Genomic DNA, 25,776 nt, shown 5'->3' with positions numbered 1-25,776 from the left:
GGAGCTCCCTGGCTGTGGGTCTGTTTGGGGGGGGCCAGGGTGAGGCTTGCGTGGAGTGCCGGGCAGGGATGCCGGCCGGCCGTAATGAGGTTCCAAGTCGAAAGGCCTCTGTTCTGGCTGGGTGGGCTGCCTTGGTGGGTGTAGGCCCTGGAGGCCGGTTGTGCTACGGCGGGAAGGGAGTTGTGTCTCCTTGGCTTCTAGTGGCCGGCAGGGGGCGATGGAGACTTTGGGGGTGGAGTTGGTGCCAGAGAGGCAAAGGCTGGCTACGAGGGTCCAGAGCAAAAACCGTGTGCTGCTTTGTGCCACTGCTACAGGAACGCCACTCCCTCCCAATGCAGATTTCACCAGGCGGGATAGGAACTGAAGACACACGCGCACACCCAGAGCCCTGGTCCTTGGCAGGCCCTGGCATCTGCTAGCGACTCTAGAGGGCCAAATGCCAACTCCTCCTCCTGCTGCTGCCCACGAGGGAGGGACTGGGGGCGCGATCTTTGCCTGCTGGCCTAGGGCTGCTCCCATGCCGGTCTGCAGGGCTGTGTGTAGAAGGACCCGCTCTTCTCCCTCTCCCACCCCACCTTGGCGCGTGAGCTCATTAAAGAGGATGCTGGAAGAAGAGTCGCTAATGAGGGCGCCGCTTCCCTGATTGAAGCAAGCGGGTGCTCGACTCCCCCCTCCAGATGCGCGTGGCCTCTTTCTGCTCTGATTGGTAATTTCAGTGTCGGCTCCATGATGCCCTCTGTGGATCCATGGGGGGACAGGCGCCTCCCCTGCCTGCCTCCCCCCCACCGGACACCCTGCTTCTGAGCGGGGTGGGGGCAGGAGCTCACCAGCCTCCCACTTTCCTTTGGGGCGCTGGGGCCTTCTTTCCAGCTGACCTTGCAGCCTCCCAGCCCAGTGTGCTGGGGGGATGGGACAGGCTTGCTGGCCCCCGAGCCAGGGGGTGGGCCCTCATGCCACCCCCCCCCCCCGTGGTTTCCAAGCCAGCCTGAAGGAAATCTGAGGGAGCGGGGGGGGGGCGGGACTGGCACAGAGTGAAGCTGTGGAGGTGTGAGGCATCGGGCAGTGGCAATTGGGGAGGGAGGCACGAAATCTCTTGCTCACCCCTTCCCCTGGAGAGCTGTTCAGAGCTGGCAGAGGTCCTGCCCCCAGCCCCAGAAAGCCCTCTTAGTCTCCCCCCCCCCCCGCCTGGGTCTTGCTTGTGGGCTTGTCCCCTCTTGTGCTGCAACCCTGGCAGGGGGAGGGTCTGCAGAAGAATGGCAGGACTGCGGCAGAGAAGGCCCAGCAGCCTCCCGGAAGAGGTCAGAGCCTGTGGGAAGGAGGTCTCCAGCTTGAACCTCTTCCCTGGCTCTGGCTCCCTCCCCCTCCCCTCCCCTCCCCCCCCCCCCCGCAGAAGAACCCTGGCTTCACCATGAGAAAGGAGGACTAGAGATGGAGGAGGGGATGCAAGCGTTCTGGTGAGCGGTGATGTTCCCTGCCCCCCAACTGAAGGGCTGTGCTGCCAGCCAGCCTGCTGCTGGATCTCTAGGGTGCCTCTCTTAATTAAGGGCAGCCGTTCCCTTGGGAGGCAGCTCCGCGCATGGAGTCTCACACCCCCTCCCCCCCCCCAGTTCCTCCAGGGATCATCGCCAGGCAGGAGGGGGGGACGGGGCGACTCCCCAGAGCTGGCCCTGATGGAAGGAGCCCTGCAGGGGTGAGGGGTGGATGTGGGGCAGGGCAGCTGCTGGGGCCGTTTCCGCGTGGGCCGGAGGAGCTGCCTCAGCAGCAGCAACGCTGCTTTGTTCCTGCTTCCCTCGCCTTCAGTGCGAATCCATCCGCCAGAGCACTGCAAAACCCACCCCTGGCTGCTCTCTGTGTGCCCAGCAGGCGTCTGCAGGCTTCCCTGTAACCATCTCAGCACTTCGTCTGCCCATGCCAGTCAGCAGCTTCCAGGAACCAGGCAGAGAAGGAAGAGGCGCTTTTCTTTCTTACCTTGTTTGTCACTCTGGTCCCATCCGGCCACAGGAGGGATGCGCAGGGAGCTGCGAGCGCTCTGAGCACGCCCAGGCAGGCGGGGAGGGGCTGCCTTCACCTTCGGGCTGCTCTTCAGGCTCTGCCCTCCTGCTGGGGCTTTCTGGCATGCACGTGCCTGCTCTGTGTGTGTGTGTACTAAATGCTCATTTAGCCGTTTCTCAGCTGTGCAGCCCTTTTGATTCTGCAAGGTGTTTTTTTTTAACCCCTCTTGGTCTCAGGGCCACCGGTTCAGTGGCTGACCTCCCAGCCCTCGCCCTCTGCTGCGGGAGGCCTTCTTGAGACCTCCGGAGTCCACCTCCTGCTTCATTCAGGGAGGCAGCCAAAGGACCACCCCCTCCCTTCCCCTTGCCTGGGGAAGCGCTTGTCCAGCTCACCCCGAGGCCAGTGTTCCTAACCCCCAGGAGCCCAGCTGTGGAGCTGCTGGCCACAGGGCTGGCTGGAGAGGAGGGGAGGGGAGGAGACCCCCTCCGGGCCCCCACCCACCCCAGGCACTTTACGATTGGTCCCGTCTGCTTCTCTAAGCGTTACTATCTAGGAATGGAGTTCCTGAATGAAAGCACCATGATGAGTCTTGAAACTGCAGATGGTGGGGAGCTCCAAAAGGACCTCTTCTGACTGGGGAGGGCCCCCCCCCCCCCGCCCCCAGCCGTATATACCAGGACAGAAACTCAGTGGTTGAACAGAAAAGAGAAAATGAAAAAGTCAGCTTTACCCAACCATGGTGGGAAAGTTAAATTTTGTGCTACAGATTGTTGGGGAAGCTGCCGGAGTCTCTGCGCACCCGGCGGACCCCCTTTGCAGTGTCTGAGTCCTGCATCCTGTTCCAGGCGCCCGCCTCAAAGTCAGAACTGTTCTTGAGGGCTGAAGCCCTCCCAGTGTGGGGAGGGGGCATTTGCTGTGAGGGAAGTGGAGGGGTAGGAAGTTGTCTTCTTCAGCCAGCTCGCTCAGGTCAGACCTTCATGCACGTCTGCCTGTGTGCTCTGGGCGTGGTGACGGCCACAGGCTGCAGATGGCTTCCGAAGGGTCCAGCCCCGCGGTGGCTGTGATTCTTGGACCAACCAGTTGGCCATGGAGGGAAGAGGTGGAGGGCTCTCCTGCCTAAGGGGGTTTTTAAACAGAGGCTGGATGGCCAGCTGACAGCAATCAGGATCCTGTGAATTTGTGTGGGGGGGGCCTGTATTTGTGAATTTCCTGCGTTTCCTGTGCAGGGGGTTGGGCTAGATGACCCTGGAGGTCCCTTCCAACTGTGATTGTAAGACCACCGGACTCAACGGGTCTCGTGCCCCCTGAGGTGAGCAGGGCATTGGTGGAGCAGGCCCAGGGGCAGAAGACCCCGCCCCCCCCCACAGCTAGCAGGAGCGAGAAGGCTGGCCTTTGCTACGGAGACCCTCGGCCTGCCCCCGGAGCACTTGGGGGAGGGATTTCCCCCCTTCAGCAGCCAGGCAGGGACATTGACTCCCTTCATCTAGACGGGGCAGCCTGGAGCCCTGCTCGCCGGAGTTTGGTTTTGTGGCAAAAGTGTGCTGGGTGGTCAGAACCAGTGTGGGACGTGCTGGTTGCCTCGGACCTCCACTTCCGCCTGCTCAGACTCACACAGCGCTGCTTTCCGTCTTAATGCGGCTGGGTGTGTGTGTTTTACAACCTGCACAAGCACAGCGCGTCCCTCAAGGGGGCTGCTCGTCCTCCCCTGGGCTCTGAGCCCCCCCCCCCCAACTGGGGCTTCAGCTAATGTCCAGCTGTCCCGGCCAGCCTCGTTCCTGCCCCCCCCCCCGGCTGCTTTTACCTGCGCAGGCGAAAAGGTGTTTGTTCTCCTTCCCTCCCTCCCTCCTCCTCCTCACCCCCCATGCCAGGCTTGAGCTTTCAGTTCTCGGCTTCTCACCGCTGCTTCAGGTTAAGCCAACTGCCAGTTCTGCAGCCCTGCGCCTCGGGGAGGCAGGAAAGGGCAGCTGCCTGGGCCGGCCCAAGTCCCTAAGCCAGGAGGGGCCCCCTCCAGGCAGCACTTCTAGCAGCCGCCCAGGGCCGCCCTTTCCTCCCTGCCCCTCAGCCCGGCCTCCTCCTTCCAGGGGCTGGGCCCTGTCTGACGGCCTGAGATCTGCAGAGCAGCCAAGCCAGTCGGGAGGTGTCCCCGGGATCAATAGCAGTTCACCCTTTTCCTTCTATTGATCAAAGTGACAGGTAGGAAACAAATGGCCAGCAATTGCTCATTTATCATGCAGTTCTTGGGTAGCTCTTCTGTGTGCCCGAGAGAAGGAGTGGGACCAAGGGGCGCTCCCCAGACCTGCCCCAGTTAGGAACAGCAGGAAAGACGGCAGAGAATTAGGTCTCCCAACAGAAGGCAGCAGCCCTCAGACCCAGAGGCAGCGAGAACCTATGGAGAACAGGAAGCCAGGAGAGGGGAGGGGGAGATGCCAGGGAGGCAGCCTAGGAACCGGGGCCGAGACTCGAGGATGACCCACCTGGTTTCTAGAGGCCCCGATGGCTGGGGACAGAGGAGGGCCCGTGAAGCTACCCCCACCAGAGCCAGAATTGGCCACGGAGACAGGGGCTGGAGCAGACTGGGCATGTATGATGGCCCTCCTCTGAACCTCAGGTTTCACACAAGAACATCAAAAGACCCCACTGGGATCAGACCAGTTCAGGTCCACCTAGTCCAGCCTCATGTCTCACACAGTAGCCAGCCTGTTCTTCTGGAGGGCCAACAGCAGGGCAGAGAGGCTGAGGCCTTCCCCTGAGGAGGACATCAGGAGAGCCCTGCTGGATCAGACCAGTGAGGGTCCATCAAGTCCAGCCTCTTGACTCACACAGGGGCCAGCCATTTCCTCTGGAGGGCCCTGCTGGAGCAGACCAGGGAGGGTCCATCTAGTCCAGCCTCCTTTCTCACACAATGGCCAGCCAGTTCCTCTGCAGGGCCAACAACAGGGCAGAGAGGCCAAGGCCTTCCCCTGCTGGGTCAGACCAGGGAAGGTCCATCTAGTCCAGCCTCCTTTCTCACACAATGGCCAGCCAGTTCCTCTGGAGGGCCAAGCACAGGGCAGAGAGGCCGAGGCCTTCCCATGAGAAGAACATCAGAAGAGCCCTGCTGGATCAGACCAGAAAGGGTCCATCCAGTCCAGCCTCCTGTCTCACACAGTGGCCAGCCAGTTCCTCTGGAGGGCCAACAACAGGGCAGAGAGGCTGAGGCCTTCCCCTGAGAAGAACATCAGAAGAGCCCTGCTGGGTCAGACCAGTGAGGGCCCATCTAGTCCAGCCTAGATGGAGGGCCAACAACAGGGCATGGAGTCTGAGGCCTTCCTCTGAGAAGAAGATCAGAAGAGCCCTACTAGAGCAGACCAGGGAGGGTCCATCTAGTCCAGCCTCCTTTCTCACACAATGGCCAGCCAGTTCCTCTGGAGGGCCAAGCACAGGGCAGAGAGGCCGAGGCCTTCCCATGAGAAGAACATCAGAAGAGCCCTGCTGGATCAGACCAGGGAGGGTCCATCTAGTCCAGCCTCCTGTCTCACACAGGGGCCAGCCAGTTCCTCTGGAGGCCCAACAACAGGGCAGAGAGGCCAAGGCCTTCCTCTGAGAAAAACATCAGAAGAGCCCTTTTGGGTCAGACCAGTGAGGGCCCATCTAGTCCAGCCTCCTGTCTCACACAGGGGCCAGCCAGTTCCTCTGCAGGGCCAACAACAGGGCATAGAGGCCGAGGCCTTCATAAAAACGTCAGAAGAGCCCTGCTGGGTCAGACCGGGGAGGGTCCATCTAGTCCAGCCTCCTTTCTCACACAGGGGCCAGCCAGTTCCTCTGCAGGGCCAACAACAGGGCATAGAGGCCGAGGCCTTCATAAGAACATCAGAAGAGCCCTGCTGGGTCAAACCAGTGAGGGTCCATCTAGTCCAGCCTCCTGTCTCACACAGGGGCCAGCCAGTTCCTCTGGAGGGCCAACAACAGGGCAGAGAGGCCGAGGCCTTCATAAGAACATCAGAATAGCCCTGCTGGGTCAGACCAGGGAGGGTCTATCTAGTCCAGTCTCCTGTCTCACACAGTGGCCAGCCAGTTCCTCTGGAGGGCCAACAACAGGGCATAGAGGCGAAGGCCTTCATAAGAACATCAGAAGAGCCCTGCTGGGTCAGACCAGTGAGGGTCCATCTAGTCACAGATAGACCTCTCCTCTTCCTCCATGAATCTGCCCAATCCCCTTTTAAGGTTCTGTCTGCCTGTGGCCACCACTGTGTCCTCTGGCCGTGACGTCCAGCCCTGCCCTCTTCTAACCCCTCTCTGTGTCAAGGTGTCTGCCTCCCCCCAGTGGTGCCTTGGAGCCTTCCTGTGCTGGAGACCGCCCTCTGGCAGGTCCATGAGAGGCCAAGCTCAGTTGGCAGGGGAAATAACTAGAAGGGTGACTGGGGGGGCACTCTCTCTTTGCCCCCAGTTTCTGCTTCCTTATTTTAAAAAACAGCTCTCCCACGTTTTCTGTAAACTCTTTGTTTCTGACATTCTTACAAAATCTGAAAACAACAGTCGACCAGTCAGTATCCCAGCAAAACCACACCTGTTTGTCAGACGGTGAAGAAGCATTTCTGATGATCGTCTGATAATCCCGGAGCGCAAGGAGGAGGTCCCCTGGACCGAGGGCTGCATTGCTGGTGGGCGGGGCCCCTCTGAGGCTGATCTGTTCACAGGGCTGCCACCATCTGGGGCTGGGAAGGCAGGAGGGCACCCCCACACACACACAATGTCACAGTGCGGAATGAAGCCATTGTGTCTGGCTGTGTGGAACAGCGAGTTCCCCCTTCGGAGGTTTCAAATGGCAGAGCAGAGGGAGTTATTTAAGTGGGGGTCTGTGGTGTTTCCAGTGCCAAGGGTGGGGCGAGAGGGCAGGCCTGCTGTGGGCGATCCTTTGTAGCCCATGCTGCTGATCTGTGGAAGAGGGGTCACTCGACTAGCCTCCACCCCGCCCCTTCTCCCATTTCGCCCTCTGCCCCCGCCACCGCCGTCACCCCTGAAAAGGTTCCCCTTCTGCATGTTGCACTGGCAGGCCTGGGGAGGGGAAGGAGGCTCCTGGGCCTGGCCACTGGGCTACCCTTCCTCCTTCTGGGTGAGCCTCTCTACTGGCACTTGGGCCCACCGTCGTCCTGGTGGGTTGGCTGCTTGCCCCCAAGCAGTATCTGTGGCCCTTCACAGCTTGGGTGAGGTGCTATGGCTTCTCCTTGACACATGCCCTTTCAGAGGAGTTTTCCCAGAATGTATTGTGAGCACCCAGTGGGCCAGCTGCTCTTGAGCTGCCCTCACACGTTGGCCAAGATTGTGTGGGACTAAAGTGTGGTCACACAGGACAAAGGTCCAGCTGGATCAGACCACTGAGGGTCCCTCTAGTCCAGCCTCCTGCCTCTCACAATGACCAAAGAGTTTCTCTGGAAGGCCAATAACTGGGCAGAGAGACCAAGGCCTTCATAAGAACATCAAAAGAGCCCTGCAGGATCAGACCAGGGAGGGTCCATCTAGTCCAGCATCCTGTCTCACACAGTGGCCAGCCAGTTCCTCTGGAGGGCCAACAACAGGGCAGAGAGGCCGAGGCCTTCATAAGAACCTCAGAAGAGCCCTGCTGGGTCAGACCAGGGAGGGTCCATCTAGTCCAATCTCCTGTCTCACACAGTGGCCAAACAGTTCCTCTGGAGGGCCAAAACAGGGCAGAGAGGCCAAGGCCTTCCCTTAGAAGAACATCAGAAGAGCCCTGCTGGATCACACCAGTGAGGGTTCATCTAGTCCAGCCTCCTGTCTCACACACGGGCCAGCCAGTTCCCCTGGAGGGCCAACAACAGGACAGAGAAGCCAAAGCCTTCCCCTGAGACGAACATCAGAAGAGCCCTACTGGGTCAGACCAGTGAGGGTCCATCTAATCCAGCCTCCTGTCTCACACAGCAGCCAAACAGTTCCTCTGGAGGGCCAACAACAGGGCAGAGAGGCCAAGGCCTTCATAAGAACATCAGAAGAGCCCTGCTGGGTCAGACCAGGGAAGGTCCATCTAGTCCAGCCTCCTGTCTCACACAGTAGCCAGCCAGTTCCCCTGGAAGGCCAGTAACAGGGCACAGGGGCTGAGGCCTTCCCCTGAGAAGAACCTCAGAAGAGCCCTGCTGGGTCAGACAAGTTAAGATCCATCTAGTCCAGCCTCCTGTCTCACACAGTGAACAGCCAGTTCCACTGGATGGCCAACAACAGGGTAGAAATGTGGAATTCACTGCCACAGGAGGTGGTGGCGGCTACAGGCATAGTCAGCTTCAAGAGGGGGTTAGATAAAAATATGGAGCAGAGGTCCATCCGTGGTATTAGCCACAGTGTGTGTATATATATATATATAAAAATTATTGGCCACTGTGTGATATAGAGTTTGGACTGGATGGGCTGTTGGCCTGATCCAACATGGCTTCTCTTATGTTCTTAGAGAGGCCGAGGCCTTCCCCTGAGAGGAACATCAGAAGAGCCCTGCTGGGTCAAACCAGGGAGGGTCCATCTAGTCCAGCCTCCTGCCTCACACAGGGGCCAGCCAGTTCCTCTGGACGGCCAACAACAGGGCAGAGAGGCCGAGGCCTTCCCCTGAGAAGAACCTCAGAAGAGTCCTGCTGGGTCCGACCAGGGAGGTTCCATCTAGTCCAGCCTCCTGCCTCACACAGGGGCCAGCCAGTTCCTCTGGAGGGCCAACAACAGGGCAGAGAGGCCGAGGACTTCCCCTGAGAAGAACCTCAGAAGAGCCCTGCTGGGTCAGACCAGGGAGGGTCCATCTAGTTCAGCATTCTGCCTCACACACAGTAGCCAACCAGTTCCTCTGGAGAAGGTCCCAGGTTCAATCACTCATGGTATTTCCAGTTGAAAGGGCCAGAGAGGAGATGATGGGAAAGACATCTGTGCCTGGGACCCTGGAGAGCTGCTACCAGTCTGAGGAGGCAAGACTGAGGTGACCAGATGGACTGAGGGGGTCTGGTTCAGTATAAGGGAGCTTTTGTGTGTTTATGTGAATGGGCAGAATAGAAATGAACAGAAATAAATGAGCAGGCCTCCTTCTGCTGTTGTCTCCTGGCTCTGGGTTTCAGAGGTTTAGTGCCTCTGAATGCGAAGGTTCCCCTCAGCCAGCGTGGCTAGGACTCACTGATAGACCTCTCCTCCATGGATCTATCTAAACCCCATTTGGTCCAGTGGCCATCACTACAGCCTCTGGCAGTGAATTCCACCTTTGAATCGCTCTCTGTGTCAAGCAGTATTTCCTTTTGCCCCTCCTGAACCTCCTTCCCATCCGGTTCGTTGGATGCCCTTGAAGTCTGGTCCTTTGAGAGAGGGAGAAAGAGGCAGAACTGTATAAACCTCCAGCATGTCCCCCTGCTCCGTTGGTTCTTGTCTAGGCTGAAAAGGCCCAAAGCCTCCAGCTGCCTCCACCATCCTTTGCAGAGAGGTGGCAAGAGGAGCGCAGAGGAGGCCTCTGAGCAGTGCCCGGGGGGGGGGGGGGAAGGTGGGCGTGGCCAGTGCCCCCCCACTCCAGGAGCCGGCCAGCGTTGGAAGACCCCTGTGGCCAAGAGAGGCCAGGCTATGGCTGCTCGCGCATGTCACAGAACCATAGACTGGGAAGGGGCCTTCAAGGCGACGAGCCCCCGGGGCAATGCAGGAGATTCACGAGTACCCCCCCCCCCCAGTGACCCCTGCTCTGCATCCAGAAGATGGGAGGAGAAGCAAGAGCCAGAGAACTGGATATGCTGCATCCGGTCCCCAGGTGTGAGAAGACGTGAAGGACCCGGGGGGGGGGGCTGTGGCCAGGGAAGGCTGCTGCGGGTGCCCTGTCCCTGGAGGCAGCCTGGGCCAAAGGGAAGGCACGCCACCCCTGCAGGATGCCTCTCCCGCACCCAGCTGGGCTCTGCTCTGGCCTCAGGGCCCAGAGGAAGGGACGTCAGGGAGAGGGCTCCGAGGCTCCGGCCCATGCTGTGTTGCAGCGGCCTCAGAGCAGCCGGGAGCTTTGGCAGCTCTTCTCCTTTGGGTTTGGGCCCCAGGACGACTCCAGGAGCAAGCAGGGGCCCTGCGGGAGGCTGCCGCACCAGCTGTCCCTCTTCCCTCCCCTCCTTGGCCTTGGGCTCCTGAGGCTGGTGATGGAGGAGCCCGAAGGACAAGAAAGGGAGGAGGGCGCTGCTGCTTCCCCGTATTTGCCAAGCTCCCTCCCTCGTCTCCGGCAGCTGACTCACCCCGCCAGCCAGGTGAAGCTGCAGGCAGGTCTATGACTAACGCGCAGTAGCAGCAGCCTGGCCTGCTTGGGGGCGGGGAGGGGGAGGGGGACTGGTGCCCTTTGCTGCTATGGAGTGGGAGCTGGGGGGGGCGGGGCTGGCTCCTTGCTGAGCAATGGAAGGCAGCTCGAGACCAGGGGCTGCAGGAAACCAGCTCTCTTCAGTCCGGCAGCACTGGAGAGGTCGACTGGGGGCGGGGTGAGCTCTTGAGACCCCCGTCGTCATCAGGTGTCATCGGTGGGAGCTCATGGAGGTGGGGGCGACACAGACTTGCAGTGGGACACATTTGGGTCCCTCTTTTCCGTCTCCCAGTTTTGGCTTTGGAAGGGATGGGGAGGGGTGGCGTGGGTCAGCCGGATCTCTGGGGAACTAAGCAGGGACTTGGAAGAGAGCCCACTCGGGGCAGAAAATGCCCTCTGCCTCTTCATCGCTTGCCTGGAGAGCCCCTGGCTGGGGCGTGAGGGCGCTTTATGTGCACACCCGCCTCTCTTTCTCTGTGCCGCCCCATATCCCCTGGACCTAGAGAAAGACAGTCCCAGGCAGGGGCACCCATTGGGCACTTCCTAGTTTGGGCGGATGGGCCTGCCCTTGGTTCTGCTTCCGCAGGCCACAGACTCCTGGGCACCGAAGCCCCTCCCCCCCGCCCAGGTTCCTGCTCAGCCCCGCCCCCAAGTGTGTAGGAGGCCCTCTGGCACCGCCTCCATTGGGGCTGCAAGGCCTCACTGTGTGGAGCAGGGGAATGGCCTTTCAGTCTCACCGCAGGCGAGCCTGAGGTGACATCTTGGGCAGCACTGGAGCCCAGAACTCTCCAGCCCCGACCTGCAGTCTTCCCCTGTTCTCTCCTACTCTGCCGTGGACTGGCCGCCTTCACAGGGCTCCGGGGAGGATTCGAGTAACAGTATTCTGACAATGGAGGAGGAGTGCGGAATCAAGGTCCCCACCACTCTTGACCGCTATCCCCACAATGGCTCCCAAGTCGGCTTTTATGCCCTGCTTTTCTCTACTCTAAGGAGTCTCAAATGACCTTCCCCTCCTCTCCCCCCCAAAGGCACCTTGTGCGGCATGTGGGGCAGAGAGAATTCGGAGAGAACGGTGGCTGGCTCATGTGGAGAAATAGGGAATCAAACCTGGTTCTCCAGATTCAAGTCTGCCACTCTTAACCACTCCACCATGCTGGGAGATTACCCCCAGAGTCCCGTGTGCTGGCCACTAGCCCAGCTGAAAGCCAGTTTGGTGTTGCAGAACCAAGTCCATGTTCTGTACCGAGTGACCCTGCTTTCTGCTCCCCTTTTGCCAGTGCTGAGCAATGGGGCTGCTTCGTCACAAGGCAGGGGAGGGAAAGGGCCGTTTAGAAGCTGCTCCGGAACACTCCTGCTGCTTTGTAATGTGGCCGAGCAAGAGGGAGCCAGCCAGCCTCTCTCCAGCCCTTCTGGGGACTGGGCCATGGGGCAGGGGGAGGGAGGCTTCTAGCCTGGCCTCGCACTCTAACCAGGACACCCCTCTGCAGCTGGGGGTCTGCTGGGCCTTCTCCTTCCACCCCAGGCAGTAGGAGCACACTTCTCTTTGCCCTCCTTAGCGGGCAGGGGGAGTGGACAACAGTCCTGCGGTGCAGCCTTCCCTCCACAAGCACCCCCCGCAGAGCAGACGAGAGAGCTGGAGCACCACCTCCAAAGAGGGGAGGCCACAGCCCTCTCGCAGCCCAAACTCTGGGCCTCAAGGCTTTACGCGGGGGCAGGGAGGACCGCTGCTGGGCGAGGGCTCACCTGGCCATGACTGCAGGCTGCTGGCCTGCCTGCCTCCCTCCCTTCCTGTGGGACAGCCAGCTGGTGGTGGCTTTCGGAGAGGCCGAGGCCAGCCAAGAGAAGAGCCCAAGAGGAGCCCTGCTGGGTCCCCCCCCCCGGGAGGTCCATCTCGCCCAGCAGGGCTGCTGCCTGGAGTGGGTTGTGGGGGCCAGATCCCTCCAGCCCTCCCAGCCTGTCCCCAAGCCCAGGTCAAGGAAGTCTGCTCCCTGAGGAGCGTGCCTGACCGTCTTCAGAGGCCCTGCTCTGGGTGCCTACGCCTCCAGGGACTGATTAGGCACATGGCAGCTCCTTCTGTGTGGTGGCCCCAAAGCCCTGGAACTCCCTTCCCTGTGGCTGCCTTGCCCCCTCAGTGAACTCTCCTTCCTGCCCTGGGTTTTGACCGCTGGGTCTGTGGTTCTGGCACATATATTTCACTCTTGGTTTTAAATGAGCTTCAGGATCGTCTTACAATGCCTTGCTTCTCTTTGTTAGCCGCCTCCTTTTCTGGGGCAGAACGTAAATTCTGTGAAGGAATAAGCCCCCCAGAAGAGCCCTCAGATGGCAGCCCCTCCCCAAGTGCCCTTCCTAGCTGGTCTGCAGCCAGGAGCTGGGGGGCTCAGAGAAAGGGGAGGGACTGTGGCTGTCATATAGAGGATGGTGTGGAATTCTTTTCTGTGGCCCCGGAAGGTAGGACACAAAACCAATGGGTTGAAATAAAATCAAAAGAGTTTCCGGCTCAACATTAGGAAGAACTTCCTGACCGTGAGAGCGGTTCCTCAGTGGAACAGGCTTCCTCCTCAGGAGGTGGTGGGCTCTCCTTCCTTGGAGGTTTTTCTACAGAGGCTAGATGGCCATCTGACAGCAATGAGGATCCTGTGAATTTAGGGGGAGGGGTTTGTGAGTTTAGAGGGGTTCCTCAGTGGAACAGGCTTCCTCCTTGGGAGGTGGTGGGCTCTCCTTCCTTGGAGGTTTTTCAACAGAGGCTAGATGGCCATCTGACAGCAGTGAGGATCCTGTGAATTTAGGGGGAGGGGTTTGGGAGTTTAGAGCAGTTCCTCAGTGAAACAGGCTTCCTCCTCGGGAGGTGATGGGCTCTCCTTCCTTGGAGGTTTTTCAACAGAGGCTAGATGGCCATCTAACAGCGATGAAGATCCTGTGAATTCAGGGGGAGGGGTTTGTGAGTTTAGAGCGGTTCCTCAATGGAACAGGCTTCCTCCTCATAAGAACATAAGAGAAGCCATGTTAGATCAGGCCAATGGCCCATCCAGTCCAACATTCTGTGTCACACAGCGGCCAAATATTTTTTATATATATATATATATATATATATATATATATATATATATACACACATACACACACACACACACACTGTGGCTAATAGCCACTGATGGACCTCTGCTCCTCGGGAGGTGGTGGGCTCTCCTTCCTTGGAGGTTTTTCAATAGAGGCTAGATGGCCCTCTGACAGCAATGAGGATCCTGTGAATTTAGGGGGAGGGGTTTGTGAGTTTAGAGGGGTTCCTCAGTGGAACAGGCTTCCTCCTCGGGAGGTGGTGGGCTCTCCTTCCTTGGAGGTTTTTCAGCAGAGGCTAGATGGCCATCTGACAGCAATGAAGATCCTGTGAATTTAGGGGGAGGGGTTTGTGAGTTTAGACCGGTTCCTCAATGGAACAGGCTTCCTCCTCGGGAGGTGGTGGGCTCTCCTTCCTTGGAGGTTTTTCAGCAGAGGATAGATGGCCATCTGACAGCAATGAGGATCCTGTGAATTTAGGGGGAGGGGTTTGTGAGTTTAGAGCGGTTCCTCAGTGGAACAGGCTTCCTCCTCGGGAGGTGGTGGGCTCTCCTTTCTTGGAGGTTTTTCAACAGAGGCTAGATGGCCATATGAAAGCAATGAGGATCCTGTGAATTCAGGGGGAGGGGTTTGTGAGTTTAGAGGGGTTCCTCAGTGGAACAGGCTTCCCCCTGGGGAGGTGGTGGGCTCTCCTTCCTTGGAGGTTTTTCAACAGAGGCTAGATGGCCATCTGAGCAATGCAGATCCTGTGAATTTAGGGGGAGGTGTTTGTGAATTTCCTGCATTGGGCAGGGGGTTGGACTAGATGACCCTAGAGGTCCCTTCCAACTCTTCTATGATTCTAACAGGCTTCCTCCTGGGGAGGTGGAGGGTTCCCCTTCCTGGGAGGTTTTTAAAGAGAGGATAGATGGCCATCTGACAGCAATGCAGATACTTTGAATTTAGCAGGAAGTGTTTGTGAGTTTCCTGCCTTGTGCAGGGGGTTGGACTAGATGACCTTGGAGGTCCCTTCCAACTCTATGATTCTATGAACTTGCTGACTGTTAGAGTGATTCCTCAGTTGAACAGGCTTCCTCCTCGGGAGGTGGTGGGCTCTCCTTCCTTGGAGGTTTCTAAACAGAGGCTGGATGGCCACCTAACAGCAATGAGGATTCTGTGAATTTAGGGGGAGGTGTTTGTGAGTTTAGAGCGGTTCCTCAGTGGCACAGGCTTCCTCCTGGGGAGTTGGTGGGCTCTCCTTCCTTGGAGGTTTTTCAACAGAGGCTAGATGGCCCTCTGAAAGCAATGAGGATCCTGTGAATTTAGGGGGAGGGGTTTGTGAGTTTAGAGGGGTTCCTCAGTGAAACAGGCTTCCTCCTGGGGAGGTGGTGGGCTCTCCTTCCTTGGAGGTTTTTCAACAGAGGCTAGAAGGCCATCTGAGAGCAATGAGGATCCTGTGAATTTAGGGGGAGGGGTCTGTGAGTTTAGAGTGGTTCCTCAGTGGAACAGGCTTCCTCCTTGGGAGGTGGTGGGCTCTCCTTCCTTGGAGGTTTTTCAGCAGAGGCTAGATGGCCATCTGACAGCAATGAGGATCCTGTGAATTTAGGGGGAGGTGTTTTTGAGTTTAGAGCGATTCCTCAGTGGAACAGGCTTCCTCCTTGGGAGGTTGTGGGCTCTCCTTCCTTGGAGGTTTCTAAACGGAGGCTAGAAGGCCATCTGAGAGCAATGAACATCCTGTGAATTTAGGGGGAGGGGTTTGTGATTTTAGAGGGGTTCCTCAGTGGAACAGGCTTCCTCCTTGGGAGGTGATGGGCTCTCCTTCCTTGGAGGTTTTTCAGCAGAGGCTAGATGGCCATCTGACAGCAATGAGGATCCTGTGAATTTAGGGGGACGGGTTTGTGAGTTTAGAGCGGTTCCTCAGTGGAACAGGCTTCCTCCTCAGGAGGTGGTGGGCTCTCCTTCCTTGTAGGTTTTTAAACAGAGGCTAGAAGGCCATCTGACAGCAATGAGGATCCTGTGAATTTAGGGGGAGGGGTTTGTGAGTTTAGAGGGGTTCCTCAGTGGAACAGGCTTCCTCCTTGGTAGGTGGTGGGCTCTCCTTCCTTGGAGGTTTTTCAACAGAGGCTAGATGGCCACCTGACAGCAATGGAGATCCTGTGAATTTAGGGGGAGGGGTTTGTGAGTTTAGAGGGGTTCCTCAGTGGAACAGGCTTCCTCCTGGGGAGGTGGTGGGCTGTCCTTCCTTGGAGGTTTCTAAACAGAGGCTGGATGGCCATCTGACAGCAATGAGGATCCTGTGAACTGAGGCAGATCACGAGAAGGAGGGCAGGAAGGGCTGCATCTGTGCCTAGTTATTTTGGCCCTTTCTTAGCTTCCCAGGGAAATGCTGGGGGCCACTTTGGGTTCAGGCAGCCATTTTTCTCCAGGCCAGAGTGTCCAGGGGTCCTGGAGGGTTTTCCCCGCTTCTGGGCACAGAGCCTGCAGGGGTCTCTGGGGATATGCGTGTGTGTGAGGGGGAGGGATTTGTGAGTTCCGTGCATTGTGCAGGGGTTGGACTAGATGGCCCTGGAGGTTCCTTCCAACGCTTCGATTCTATGGTTCCTCTTGGAGAGCCCTCAGAGGTCCAAGGCAGACCCTGTTAGGAAACATCTCCCTGTGGAATCTCCCTGTTGCTAGGAGTGGTGACCCACTGTCATTTGGGCCCCGATCCATGGGAAGCGGCAGGGCTGGGGCAGCGGGGCCTTTGCTTGTGCGAGGGGGGCTGTGTGCAGCTGCTTCCTGGGGGGCCTCTTCATGGTGCCTCCATTTTGAAAGGTGGGCTGGCCACTTCCCCGGCTGCTTTGCTCCCCCGTGGGGACCAGAAACGTCTTCCAGTCTTCTCTGTTTTATCCTCACAACAGACACCCTGTGCCCAGTGTTGCCTCTGAGCTGAGTGAGTGTGAGCTGGCTCACACATTTTTGTCCTAGCTCAGGAGAAATGGCCCCAGAGCAAACTAACTTATGCAGCAGCTCCCCACTTTAGTGCCAGGAAGGAGCTCACCAAGTAGTCTTTTTGCTCACCAGACTCCGCAGCTGAAAGGGGGGAGCGTTGGTTGCGAGGTAGGATTCATGCCTGGCCCAAGGCCGCTCAGCACTCTTCCATGGTAGAGGCAGGATTTGAATTGGGTCTTCTAGGTCCCAGTCCAGAACTCTAACCTCTACCCCACAGTGGCAGTCTAGATTGGTTTTGATGTACTGGCAGTGCTGAGTATTATAACGGTTTGTGGTTGTCCGGTTTGTGGTTTCTGTCATCAATCCATTTGTGGCCCACCCCCGCACACCCTTCTCCGCAGCAGGGGCCCCACTGTGTCCTCACAAGAGCCCTACTGGGAGAGGGGGCTGGCCCCAGGAGATCCGGGGGGGGGGGGCTGTGGCCAGCCTGGCCTGATGCTTCTGCCTTTGCTCAGCACCCACGGCCTCAGGCAGGGCAGGGCAGGGCAGCCTGGTAATGATGGCATGGCGCTGCAGCTGGGCGGGGGGGGGGGGCCTGCTGCCCTGGGGGCCATCTCTCCTCCTCGGCTCTGATGCCTCCAGCCGCGGCCCAGAGGGCCCCTCCCCACCCAGGCCCTGCTGCCTGTCCACCTTCCATAGGCAGAAGAGGAGCTCTGTGTGTGTGTGCGTCTGCCCCCTTCCCTCATCTGTACATGCCACTGGCTGCAGTATTGACTTTGGTGTTCGAATAGAAAGGCAACATTAAAAGTCAAGCGTTTCCATCCAAGCCCTAGGCCAGCCGTTCTTGCCTGGTTCTTTCCTCGGGCCTTGCCACTTCAAGGGGTCGAGGGGCGGGGGGGGGGGAACCGGTTGGGAGGGAGCCCCCCTCCCCAGCAGCAGCAGCAGCTCCCATTCACTGACCTTTCTGCGTGATGAAAGCCCTGACCCCTCTGGGGAAAGCCAGACCAGCCTCTTGGGCTGGGCCAGAAAGACCCCTGGAGACAGAAAGGAGGTCCGCTCATCGCCCCCCCTGCAAGGCAGGTTTCTGGGCGGGGGGGGGGTGGTCCTGGCTGGAATGAAGTGCAACCCTGGCCTGGCAGAGGGGCCCTTCTGCTTGGAGCAGCCGGGCCCTGGGGGGCTGCGGAGATGCTGTCCTGCATGGTTGCACTGCAGGTGGGAGGCTGGGTTTCTGAAGGCAGCGACCCCTCCCCAGAGAGCCTGCCTGCGGGCCCATAGGAAGGGGGGGGGGCTGGCCAAGGCTGGGGCGGGTGGAGGGCTGCGTCCCCTCCCCACAGCAGCTGCCTGGCTCACCCCACCCCCTCCCTTAGCACCAAATTCATATTTTAGGCAGGGAAACCCACAACGGCTGAGCTGCCCCTCAGCCCTCAGGTTGGCCTACCAAGGAGGATCCTGCCCCATCCCCTTTGCAGTGCAGGACTGAGTACACAACCAGGTCTCTTCTGGGGTGTTCAATGTTTCCCCGAGTTGGCAAAGGGGGGCCACCACTGGGTTGGGGGGGGGGGGTTATGTTCTGGCCAACTTTTGGACCAGCACCAGACCTCGCCCGTTCCCTTCAGCCAAGATGGGAGCTTGCTTTGGGGGGGCGGAGAGAACAGGGGAGGCTCTGCATGCCCCCCCCTCGGCAGCTCAGCCTCTCCAGAAGGGCCCCCTGCCTCAGGGGCTGCCTGCCCAGGCCTCCATTGCTAGCTGGGGGTGGCCAGGTCACCCATGCAAACGGGCACCAGCGAGGGGCTGGCTGGGTGAGCCCCCCCCAAGCGCTCCCAGGTGTCCCCCCTTAACAACAACAACAACAATGTGCACACAGTTCCCAACAAGCCAGCCGGTGCCAAGCAGATAGTTTGCAGAGGTTGCACTGAAAACCTCCCCCCCCTCCCCACCACATCACAAACAAGCAGCCCGGAGGCTCCAGTTTCAAAAGCACAGCAAGCGGGGGGGGGGGGGGGAGATGCTTTCATCTTGGGGTTCTGCCCCAGGGTGCCCTTGGAGGGGTACAAGGCAGGCAAGGGGGGGGGGTCTTGTCATCCTTCTATTCCCCTGCACTGCACTAACAGGAGGCTGGACTCCTGTGGCTTCTTGTAGCACCTGCAATTGCTGCCTTTTCATTCAAGGAAAGGGGATTTTGCTATCTGTCAGATGCTTTTTGGAACTGAGCCCCTTTGAGCTTCAGCAGCCCCTCCCCCTCCTCCCAAAGCCTCCGGAGGCAGCCGGGCTGGGGCTTCCTTCTCCCTCCCCCTCCCATCTTGGCATTCCGCATAACCCCCGTAGGGACATGGCAGTATTACAAATGTTAACAATATTTATTAAAATACAAAAATACACTTGTCTCAGAGTTACAGTCAGATTATCCTGGCTTTTGGGTTGACTGCCTCCCTCCCTCCCGCCCCCCCCCTTTTGGGCTCCTGCCATCCTTTTGGCCAGATCACCAGCTCTTAGAAGCCAAAACGAGCAACCAAAGTCATGAGTCGGGTTTCAGCAGAGAATGCCTGGCAGTGCCCCCTCCTCTCCCCCCCCCCATCCATTCCCAGAGGGAGGGTGCCCCCCTGCCTGCCCCCCTGGTGGCATCTGCTGGCATTTCTGTGGGAGGAAGGGGGAAGACTTGTGCCCTTTTTGCTAGAACAGCCCACAGTTGGTGCCCCCCTCCCTCCCGCCACAGACTCCTCTCTCCTCTACCAACACAGAGGGAAAGAAAGAACAAAAAACACAAAATGGTTTTGCGGTTCTACAATCATCGGTCAAACCGCCCGCAAGCCGGGCCAGCACCCAAGCCCTCAGCACCAGAAGGAGGCCGGCGTTGGCCGCTGCTCCCTACCCCCCCTCCTGCCCCCAATGTGTGTCCTTGCTCTGCCCGGGCAGCTTGGCTTCCGTGGGACTGCAGGCGTGTGCTGCAAAGGGAGCCACCAGCGAGCAGGCTGGCCTGCAAAGCAGCTCTGCCTTTGGGAGGGTGAGAGGGCCGCAGGTTGTCCAGCAAGGCCACCCCCCCACCCCACCCCCACAGGGCCCCGGCACATGGTCAGCCACTCTGGGAGAAGGTGGCGCAGATGCAGCGTGCTGGTTTTGCGTGTTTGTGTGTGTGCGCGTGTGTGAGAGTGTGCCACCTGGTACATTCCCCTTGCGCTCTCTCCCCCTCTCTCTCTGTCTTTTAAAAATGGACTTTTATTGCATTTGTAACATTTTGGCACAGTACAAACCCTTGGTGCGCATTTCTGCAAATGAGATAACTCTGTAAATGCGGGGAGTCTGTTCCCCCATGGGCTTTTGGAAAGAGAGTCTCTATAGAAACAAATTTGTTTTTACTGCATCCTAAGTCACATCGTCTAAAAGGGCAGACCCCACCCCTGGCGAGCGCGCCCCCCTGCTCTTGCAGCATCTCCTTTCTGTCTGTCTTTGCATCTGAACAGGTCGCGTTCCGGGGAGCGTCACTGTCAATTTGCCTCATTTTAGGAGTGATGCTGGCGTCTGATTGCGTCCTCCTTTTCAATAGCACTTAAACATGTTAGAAAATAGGGGGGGGGGGGGGGTTGTACACTTCCAATGTCATTCGCTTCTCTTCTCTCAGCCCATAGACTTAATATATAAGCATATACAAGAAAAATTCTGCCCCCCGCCCCCCCTCTGTACAAAAGTTGATGTCGGTTTCTGTGTTGTGCATTCTATTGCATTTTGTTTAATAATGGGAGGGGGAGGGGGAGGGGGAGTCATATCTGCGTTTCCTGCACTTTCTCCTTGGGGTGGGTCTGAATTATATAAGGTTCGGCAATAGTCGTAACCGTGGGGTGCAGAGAGTTCCCCAGGCAGTTTTCGGTCCAGTGAGCCCCGTGGGACGCTTTGTACGTGTTGTAGTTAATGTGGTCATGAATAGCCGGCAGTACAACTGCCCCCTCACCTGAGCCACCCGCTGCCGTCCCCGAAGGGGTGGTGGGCGCTGCGGCCGAGGCTGGAATGTCTTCGTCCACTTGGATAATCTCCACAGTCCGGGCAGCCGTCACGGTGCTGCGCTGCTGGTGCCTCTTGCGAAGTTTGTAAAAGACAATCAACATGGCTGCCGCCAGCAGCGTCACGGCCACAAAGCAGCCAATGATGATCTTGGTGGTCTTCATGACCTCGTCCAGGCTGGTCTGCATCTTGTCGTTGACGTCCGAAGCCGACGCGGGGTCTTGCCGGGGCGGCTTGGTGGTCTGGATGAGCACGGTGGTGGTCGTGGTGTAGGCCGGCCGGTACCCCGTGGACGTGGTGGGCACCGGCTTGGTGAACTTGGGGAAGATGTCCTCCGGCGAAGTCTCCGTGGTTTCCACTGTGACGGTGGTGAAGAAGCTGTAGTTGGAGGTGTTGAGCTCGGCCGTGCTCACGTTGAGGTAGGCCGAGGCGTTGGAATTCCCTGCCACGTTGGTGACCATGCAAGTGTACACCCCCGTATCCGTGAGGAAAACCTGGGAGAAGTTCAGCGTGCCGTCGTTGAGGACGGAGATCCGTGGGTGGTTGGAAGCGTGGCTCAGCACTGTCCCGTTGGGCAGCAGCCACCGGACGGAGGACATGGAAGGCGTGCGGCATTTGAGCTCGGCCACCCTGCCCTCGGAGATGTTGAGGTCCCGGGGGGCGTCCATGATGAAGGGGGCTGAGCACTGGAAAGCGGTCTGGTCCACTTCCACCAGGAACTTGCCGCGCAGGTGGAGGGGCGCGTGGCAGCGGCCACAGCAGGTGGAGTTGGTGGGGATGTACTCCCTCAGCCACCAGGAGAGCCACAGGATGTCACAGTCGCAGCTCCAGGGGTTGTGGTGCAGGTGGAGCTCCACCAGGTACCTCAGCGGGGCAAAGAGGTCGTGGGGCAGGGAGGTGAGGTTGTTGTGGGCCAGGTTGAGCTCCACCAGCGCGGTCAGGTCGTCGAAGGCGTTGCGCTCGATGAGGCTGATCTGGGAGCTCATGATCCAGAGCTTCTTGAGGGACTTGAGGCCGTGGAAGGCACCCGGCTTGATGGCGGGGAAGTGGTTGCCGGACATCTCCAGCTCCTCCAGGCCCACCAGGGGGGTGAGGTTGGGCATGTCGCGGATGGCGCACATCCCCAGGTTCAGGTACTTGAGGTTGTAGAGGCCCTCGAAGGCGCCCTCGGAGATGTACTTCAGCTTCTTGAGCTCGCCCAGGTCGAGGCGCATGAGGGAGGGGACGCGGTTGAAGGCGTAGGAGGAGATGCTCTCGATGGGGTTGTTGCGGAGCCAGAGTTCGCGCAGCTTGGAGAGGTACTCGAAGGCCCCGCTGGGCACGACGGTGAGCCAGTTGTCGAAGAGCTCGAGGGTGTTGAGGCTGGCCAGGCCGTTGAAGGCGCCCACCTCGATCTGGCGGATGGCGTTGCGCCCCAGCTGCAGCACCTCGAGGTGGTGGAGGTGGCGGAAGGTGTCTGCCTGGATGCGCTGGATGCCGTTCTCCATGAGGTTGAGGTGGCGCGTGTTGGAGGGGATGCCGGCGGGCACGTCGGCCAGGCCGCGGCGGGTGCACACCACCTTGCTGAACTGGTTACTGCACGAGCAGACGGAGGGGCAGCTCTGGGGCCCGGCCAGCGCGGCCGCCGCGCAGCCCAGCCAGGCGTGCAGCAGCAGCGAGACTAGCGCCAGCGGGGGCGGCGGCGAGGGGGGGGCGGCGGTGGTCCAGGCATGCTGCACGCTCGCCAGCTGCCCCAGGAGCTTCATTTTGTGCCACGTCCATAATTCACCATGGCGGGACGGGGCTTCCACCGCAGAGCTCGCCCTCCCGCCGCCCCGCTCAGCCGCCGCCCGGCTCCATGGGGAGGGAGGGAGGGAGGGGAGGGGGGCCGGGGTCCGCGGGGCGGGGGCGGCGGAGCAGAACGGAGCCTCTTCCTCCTCCTCCTCCTCACCGTCCTCCTCCTCCTCCTAAGTGCGCCTCTGCGGCTGGCGGGCGGCGGCTGCCTGCTGGCCGGGCGGCGGGGGCGGCGTCGTCAGGGGCGCGGGGCAGCAGCAGCGGCGGCGGCGGCAGGAGGGGCGTCCTTGGGGCTGGCGGTGGCGGGGAGGCCGCTCCATGGCGGCGGCGGCCGAGGGCTTGCTGCCCGGGGGCTCCTCTGCGGCGCCAGGCGAGGCCCCCCCTCCTCGTGCTCGTGCGGCGCTTCCGTCAAGGGGCGGCCCCAGCGGCGGGGAGGAGTGCAGCGGCAGCGCTGCCTGGCTCAGCGGCTCCTCGCCGGCCGGGCGACTGCAGCAGCGGCGGCGGCGGGCGGGGCTGCGGCGGCGGCGGCGGAGGAGGAGGAGGAGGAGGCCGGGCCCATGGCGGCGCGGGGCGGGCTTCAGTGGCGGCGGCGGCGGCGAGAGCGCGAGCGCCCCCCGGCCTGCTGCTGCTGCTGCTGCTGCTGGGGCGGCGCGTCCTCCTCCTCGTGGCGCCCGGGCGGCTCTCGCCTCCTTTTGTCCTTCACTCGCAGGGGCTCCGGCCGCCCTGGGGCGCCTTGCTGCTGTGCTCGGCGGGGCTGCGCTGGACAGGCAGGCCGGGCCCCAGACGCGCACGCCGTCCGTCCCCCGGGGCCCCACTCGCCGGGCGGGCCTGGCGCTCTGCTGAAGCCTCCTGCGAGGGCTGCCGGCCAGGCTAGCTGGGCTGAGTCTCCCCCGAGGCTCTCCGGGATCAGGCCGCCCCCCCCCGCCCCTCCCGCCGAGGCCTTGCCTGCTGGCTGCACCGAGGAACTGATTCCCGGGATGAAAACCTCCTCTCCTCTCTGGGCTGCCTCTTTCCCTCTGCCTGCTGATTGTATTGGCATTTCTGGCCAGAGCCCAGCGGGTGGGGGCCAGCCTCCCCGCCCTTCTCCTTCCCCCAGGGGCCACACCTCTTCTGCTGCAGAGCCTCCCACAGTTCCGGAGCACAAGGCGGCCCTCGCCAAAGGGTCATGATGGAGTTGAGTAGGCAGGCCACCAGTGACCCAGAGGGAATGCGCAGCACCTCCATGCTTCCAGGGTGCTTCTCCCAGCCTGCTGGGCTGCCTGCACTGGTTGCTGGAGGCTGGCCCAGAAGGGGCTCTTCTGACCTCCCCCAGGAGAGGCTGTGGGGGGGGGGGAGAAGCTGAGTCCAGTGTCCCTGCAGTCATGAGGCACCTGAAGCAAAATCCCTGGTCTGGGGGGAGGAGGAAGATGGGGTTCTTGGGGAAGACGGGGCCATGGACAGCGGGAGGTGGGTCTCAGCTACAGGCATTTGGCCTAACTGCAAAGACTGCAGGTCGGACTCCCCCACATCTAATAAGCGATGTAACAGGACTAAGCTCAGAAAACCCTGAAACAAGTAAGAAGGTATTAAACACAGTGCTTAAACATCCACCAATCTTGGTATTCAGCTCTGCAAAACACCCTACAGACTATAAATTGCAGAAATTCACAGAACAACCAGCATATTCCACAGAACAATCAGCACAGTCAACAACCATCTTCCTTATCTTCACACCCCTTCCAACCCTCCCAGCAATTAACACAGAACAATGGTCACATTCAACAGCCAGTTTCCTTATCACTACCCTTCCAGGAAGCCCCACCAAACAATGGGCACATCCACAAACCAATTGCCCTTTCACCACACCCCCTCCAGCCTAGAAATAGCAGCTCTCCAGCAGCCCTGGCCTCACTCAATGCACAGCAGCCAAGAAGGTCAGAGCGCCTGCTCCGGCTGCAATGCCACTGAGGATGTTCTCCGCAGCCAAGAATGAAACGTCTGGAAGAAAAACTTTCTCCAGTAGAACACGGCACTTGAGCCCGAAAGATTCTACAAACCCTAGTGCTTAAACAATGCAGAAAACGGCCTTACATCAGTAGAAAGCAATGCAGTGGGAGCAAGAGAATACATACAGCCAATAGGTAATATTACGATATATTCACTGTGGTCTAGTCCACAGTCTGATTCCCTTTATAAAATTGCCTCCCTGAGCCGTTCTGTAATAATGTATACCTGCTGGTCTCACAGAAGTGCCTTCCTGAACAGTTCGGTTGGATACAGCTTGCAGGAGGGGGGCGCCATCCTTGGGCAGGGCAGAGCAGAGGAGGCACACGGACAGGCTGCTGTTGATTCTGCCGATTTGCAGGGTGGCAACTGCAAAGACCCTGCTCAGAAAAGCAAAGCTGTCGTGATGGAGCACTGGAGGAAAAGCGGTCTGAAAGACCTGTGGGTCTGAGGCCATGAGGGGCTTAAGCGTGCCATGGATAGCAAGAAGATCCCTGGGAGTTGGCCAGAGTCCTGCTGTTCCCCACCAGCAGTGTCCTTCAAGACCTTCCAGCCAGTAGGACCGCCATCTTATCAGGATTTAGTATCAGTTCAATCACTCCGTCGTCAGGCAGTGGCTCAGGACCTCTACCACATTGCCTGGAGATTTGGAAAGAGATTGTTAGCACGTTGATGGCACCCAAATCCAGAACTGCAACGTGATTTCTTCTAAGGACTTTGTGGGGATTGGCTAGCAGGGGGGATAGGACTCAGCAGACAAAATTCACCTGGGTGGTCGTTGGTCTCCACTGGCAGTGCTTTGAGTCCAGGGCATAAGGGATCCTTTCCACCTGCTCCCCACTGCTGCCACCAGATAGCTCAACAGAGTGGGCTGGTTTGCTGTTCTCCAAGGTGGCAGATAAACCCTGCAGGAGCAGCAGAGGCCTGGCCTTGGTTTCTGCTCAGATGGAGAACCTCCACCAAAGCACCAAGGAGAGGTCTCTGGCCTGGCCTTGGTCTCTGCTCAGATGGAGAACCTCCACCAAAGCACCAAGGAGAGCTCTGGCCTGGCCTTGGTCTCTGCTCAGATGGAGAACCTCCACCAAAGCACCAAGAAGAGGTCTCTGGCCTGGCCTTGGTCTCCGCTCAGATGGAGAACCTCCACCAAAGCACTAAGGAGAGCTCTGGCCTGGCCTTGGTCTTTGCTCAGATGGAGAACCTCCACCAAAGCACCGAGGAGAGGTCTCTGGCCTGGCCTTGGTCTCTGCTCAGATGGAGAACCTCCACCAAAGTACCAAGAAGAGGTCTCTGGCCTGGCCTTGGTCTCTGCTCAGATGGAGAACCTCCACCAAAGCACTAAGGAGAGCTCTGGCCTGGCCTTGGTCTCTGCTCAGATGGAGAACCTCCACCAAAGCACCGAGGAGAGGTCTCTGGCCTGGCCTTGGTCTCCACTCAGATAGAGAACCTCCACCAAAGCACTGAGGAAAGGTCTCTGTCTCGTAGGCTGACCTGGAACCAGGCTGCAAAGCGCCTAGTGCCTGAGTGAACCAAGAAGGCAGCAGTTGGTCTTCCTCCACCAGATTTCTCGACCCCATTGCCCTGAGGAAGGGGCAGATTAGTCACTGGGGGACAGCTGAACACATGGCATTTCTGTAGAGGTTTTTTGTTTTTTAAAGGAGTGGATGGATAGCATATTGAACATATATTGAATATATGATGCTTCTGCCTTCTACTGAATCAGACCCCCCTGGGTCCATCAAAGTCAGTCTTGTCTACTCAGACTGGCAGTGGATCCCCAGGGTCTCCAGTGGAGGTTT

General features: G+C 59.2%; 2 protein-coding genes across 2 annotated transcripts in view; one reads left to right on the top strand and one right to left on the bottom strand.

Annotated features, from left to right (window-relative positions):
- The window catches only part of SND1 (staphylococcal nuclease and tudor domain containing 1), a 156,360-nt gene that overhangs the window by 112,886 nt on the left and 17,698 nt on the right, over positions 1-25,776 (top strand). The window lies entirely within an intron of this gene.
- Positions 19,427-22,001, bottom strand: LRRC4 (leucine rich repeat containing 4). Its single transcript, XM_060246065.1, has one exon. The coding sequence runs from the start codon at positions 21,967-21,969 to the stop codon at positions 19,987-19,989; it is 1,983 nt and encodes a 660-aa protein (XP_060102048.1). The 5' UTR covers positions 21,970-22,001; the 3' UTR covers positions 19,427-19,986.

Source organism: Heteronotia binoei, chromosome 8, assembly GCF_032191835.1.
Source record: "Heteronotia binoei isolate CCM8104 ecotype False Entrance Well chromosome 8, APGP_CSIRO_Hbin_v1, whole genome shotgun sequence".
Taxonomy (NCBI): Eukaryota; Metazoa; Chordata; class Lepidosauria; order Squamata; family Gekkonidae; genus Heteronotia; species Heteronotia binoei.
Note: the sequence above shows the minus strand (reverse complement) of the source record. Positions and strands in the feature narration are given on the sequence as shown.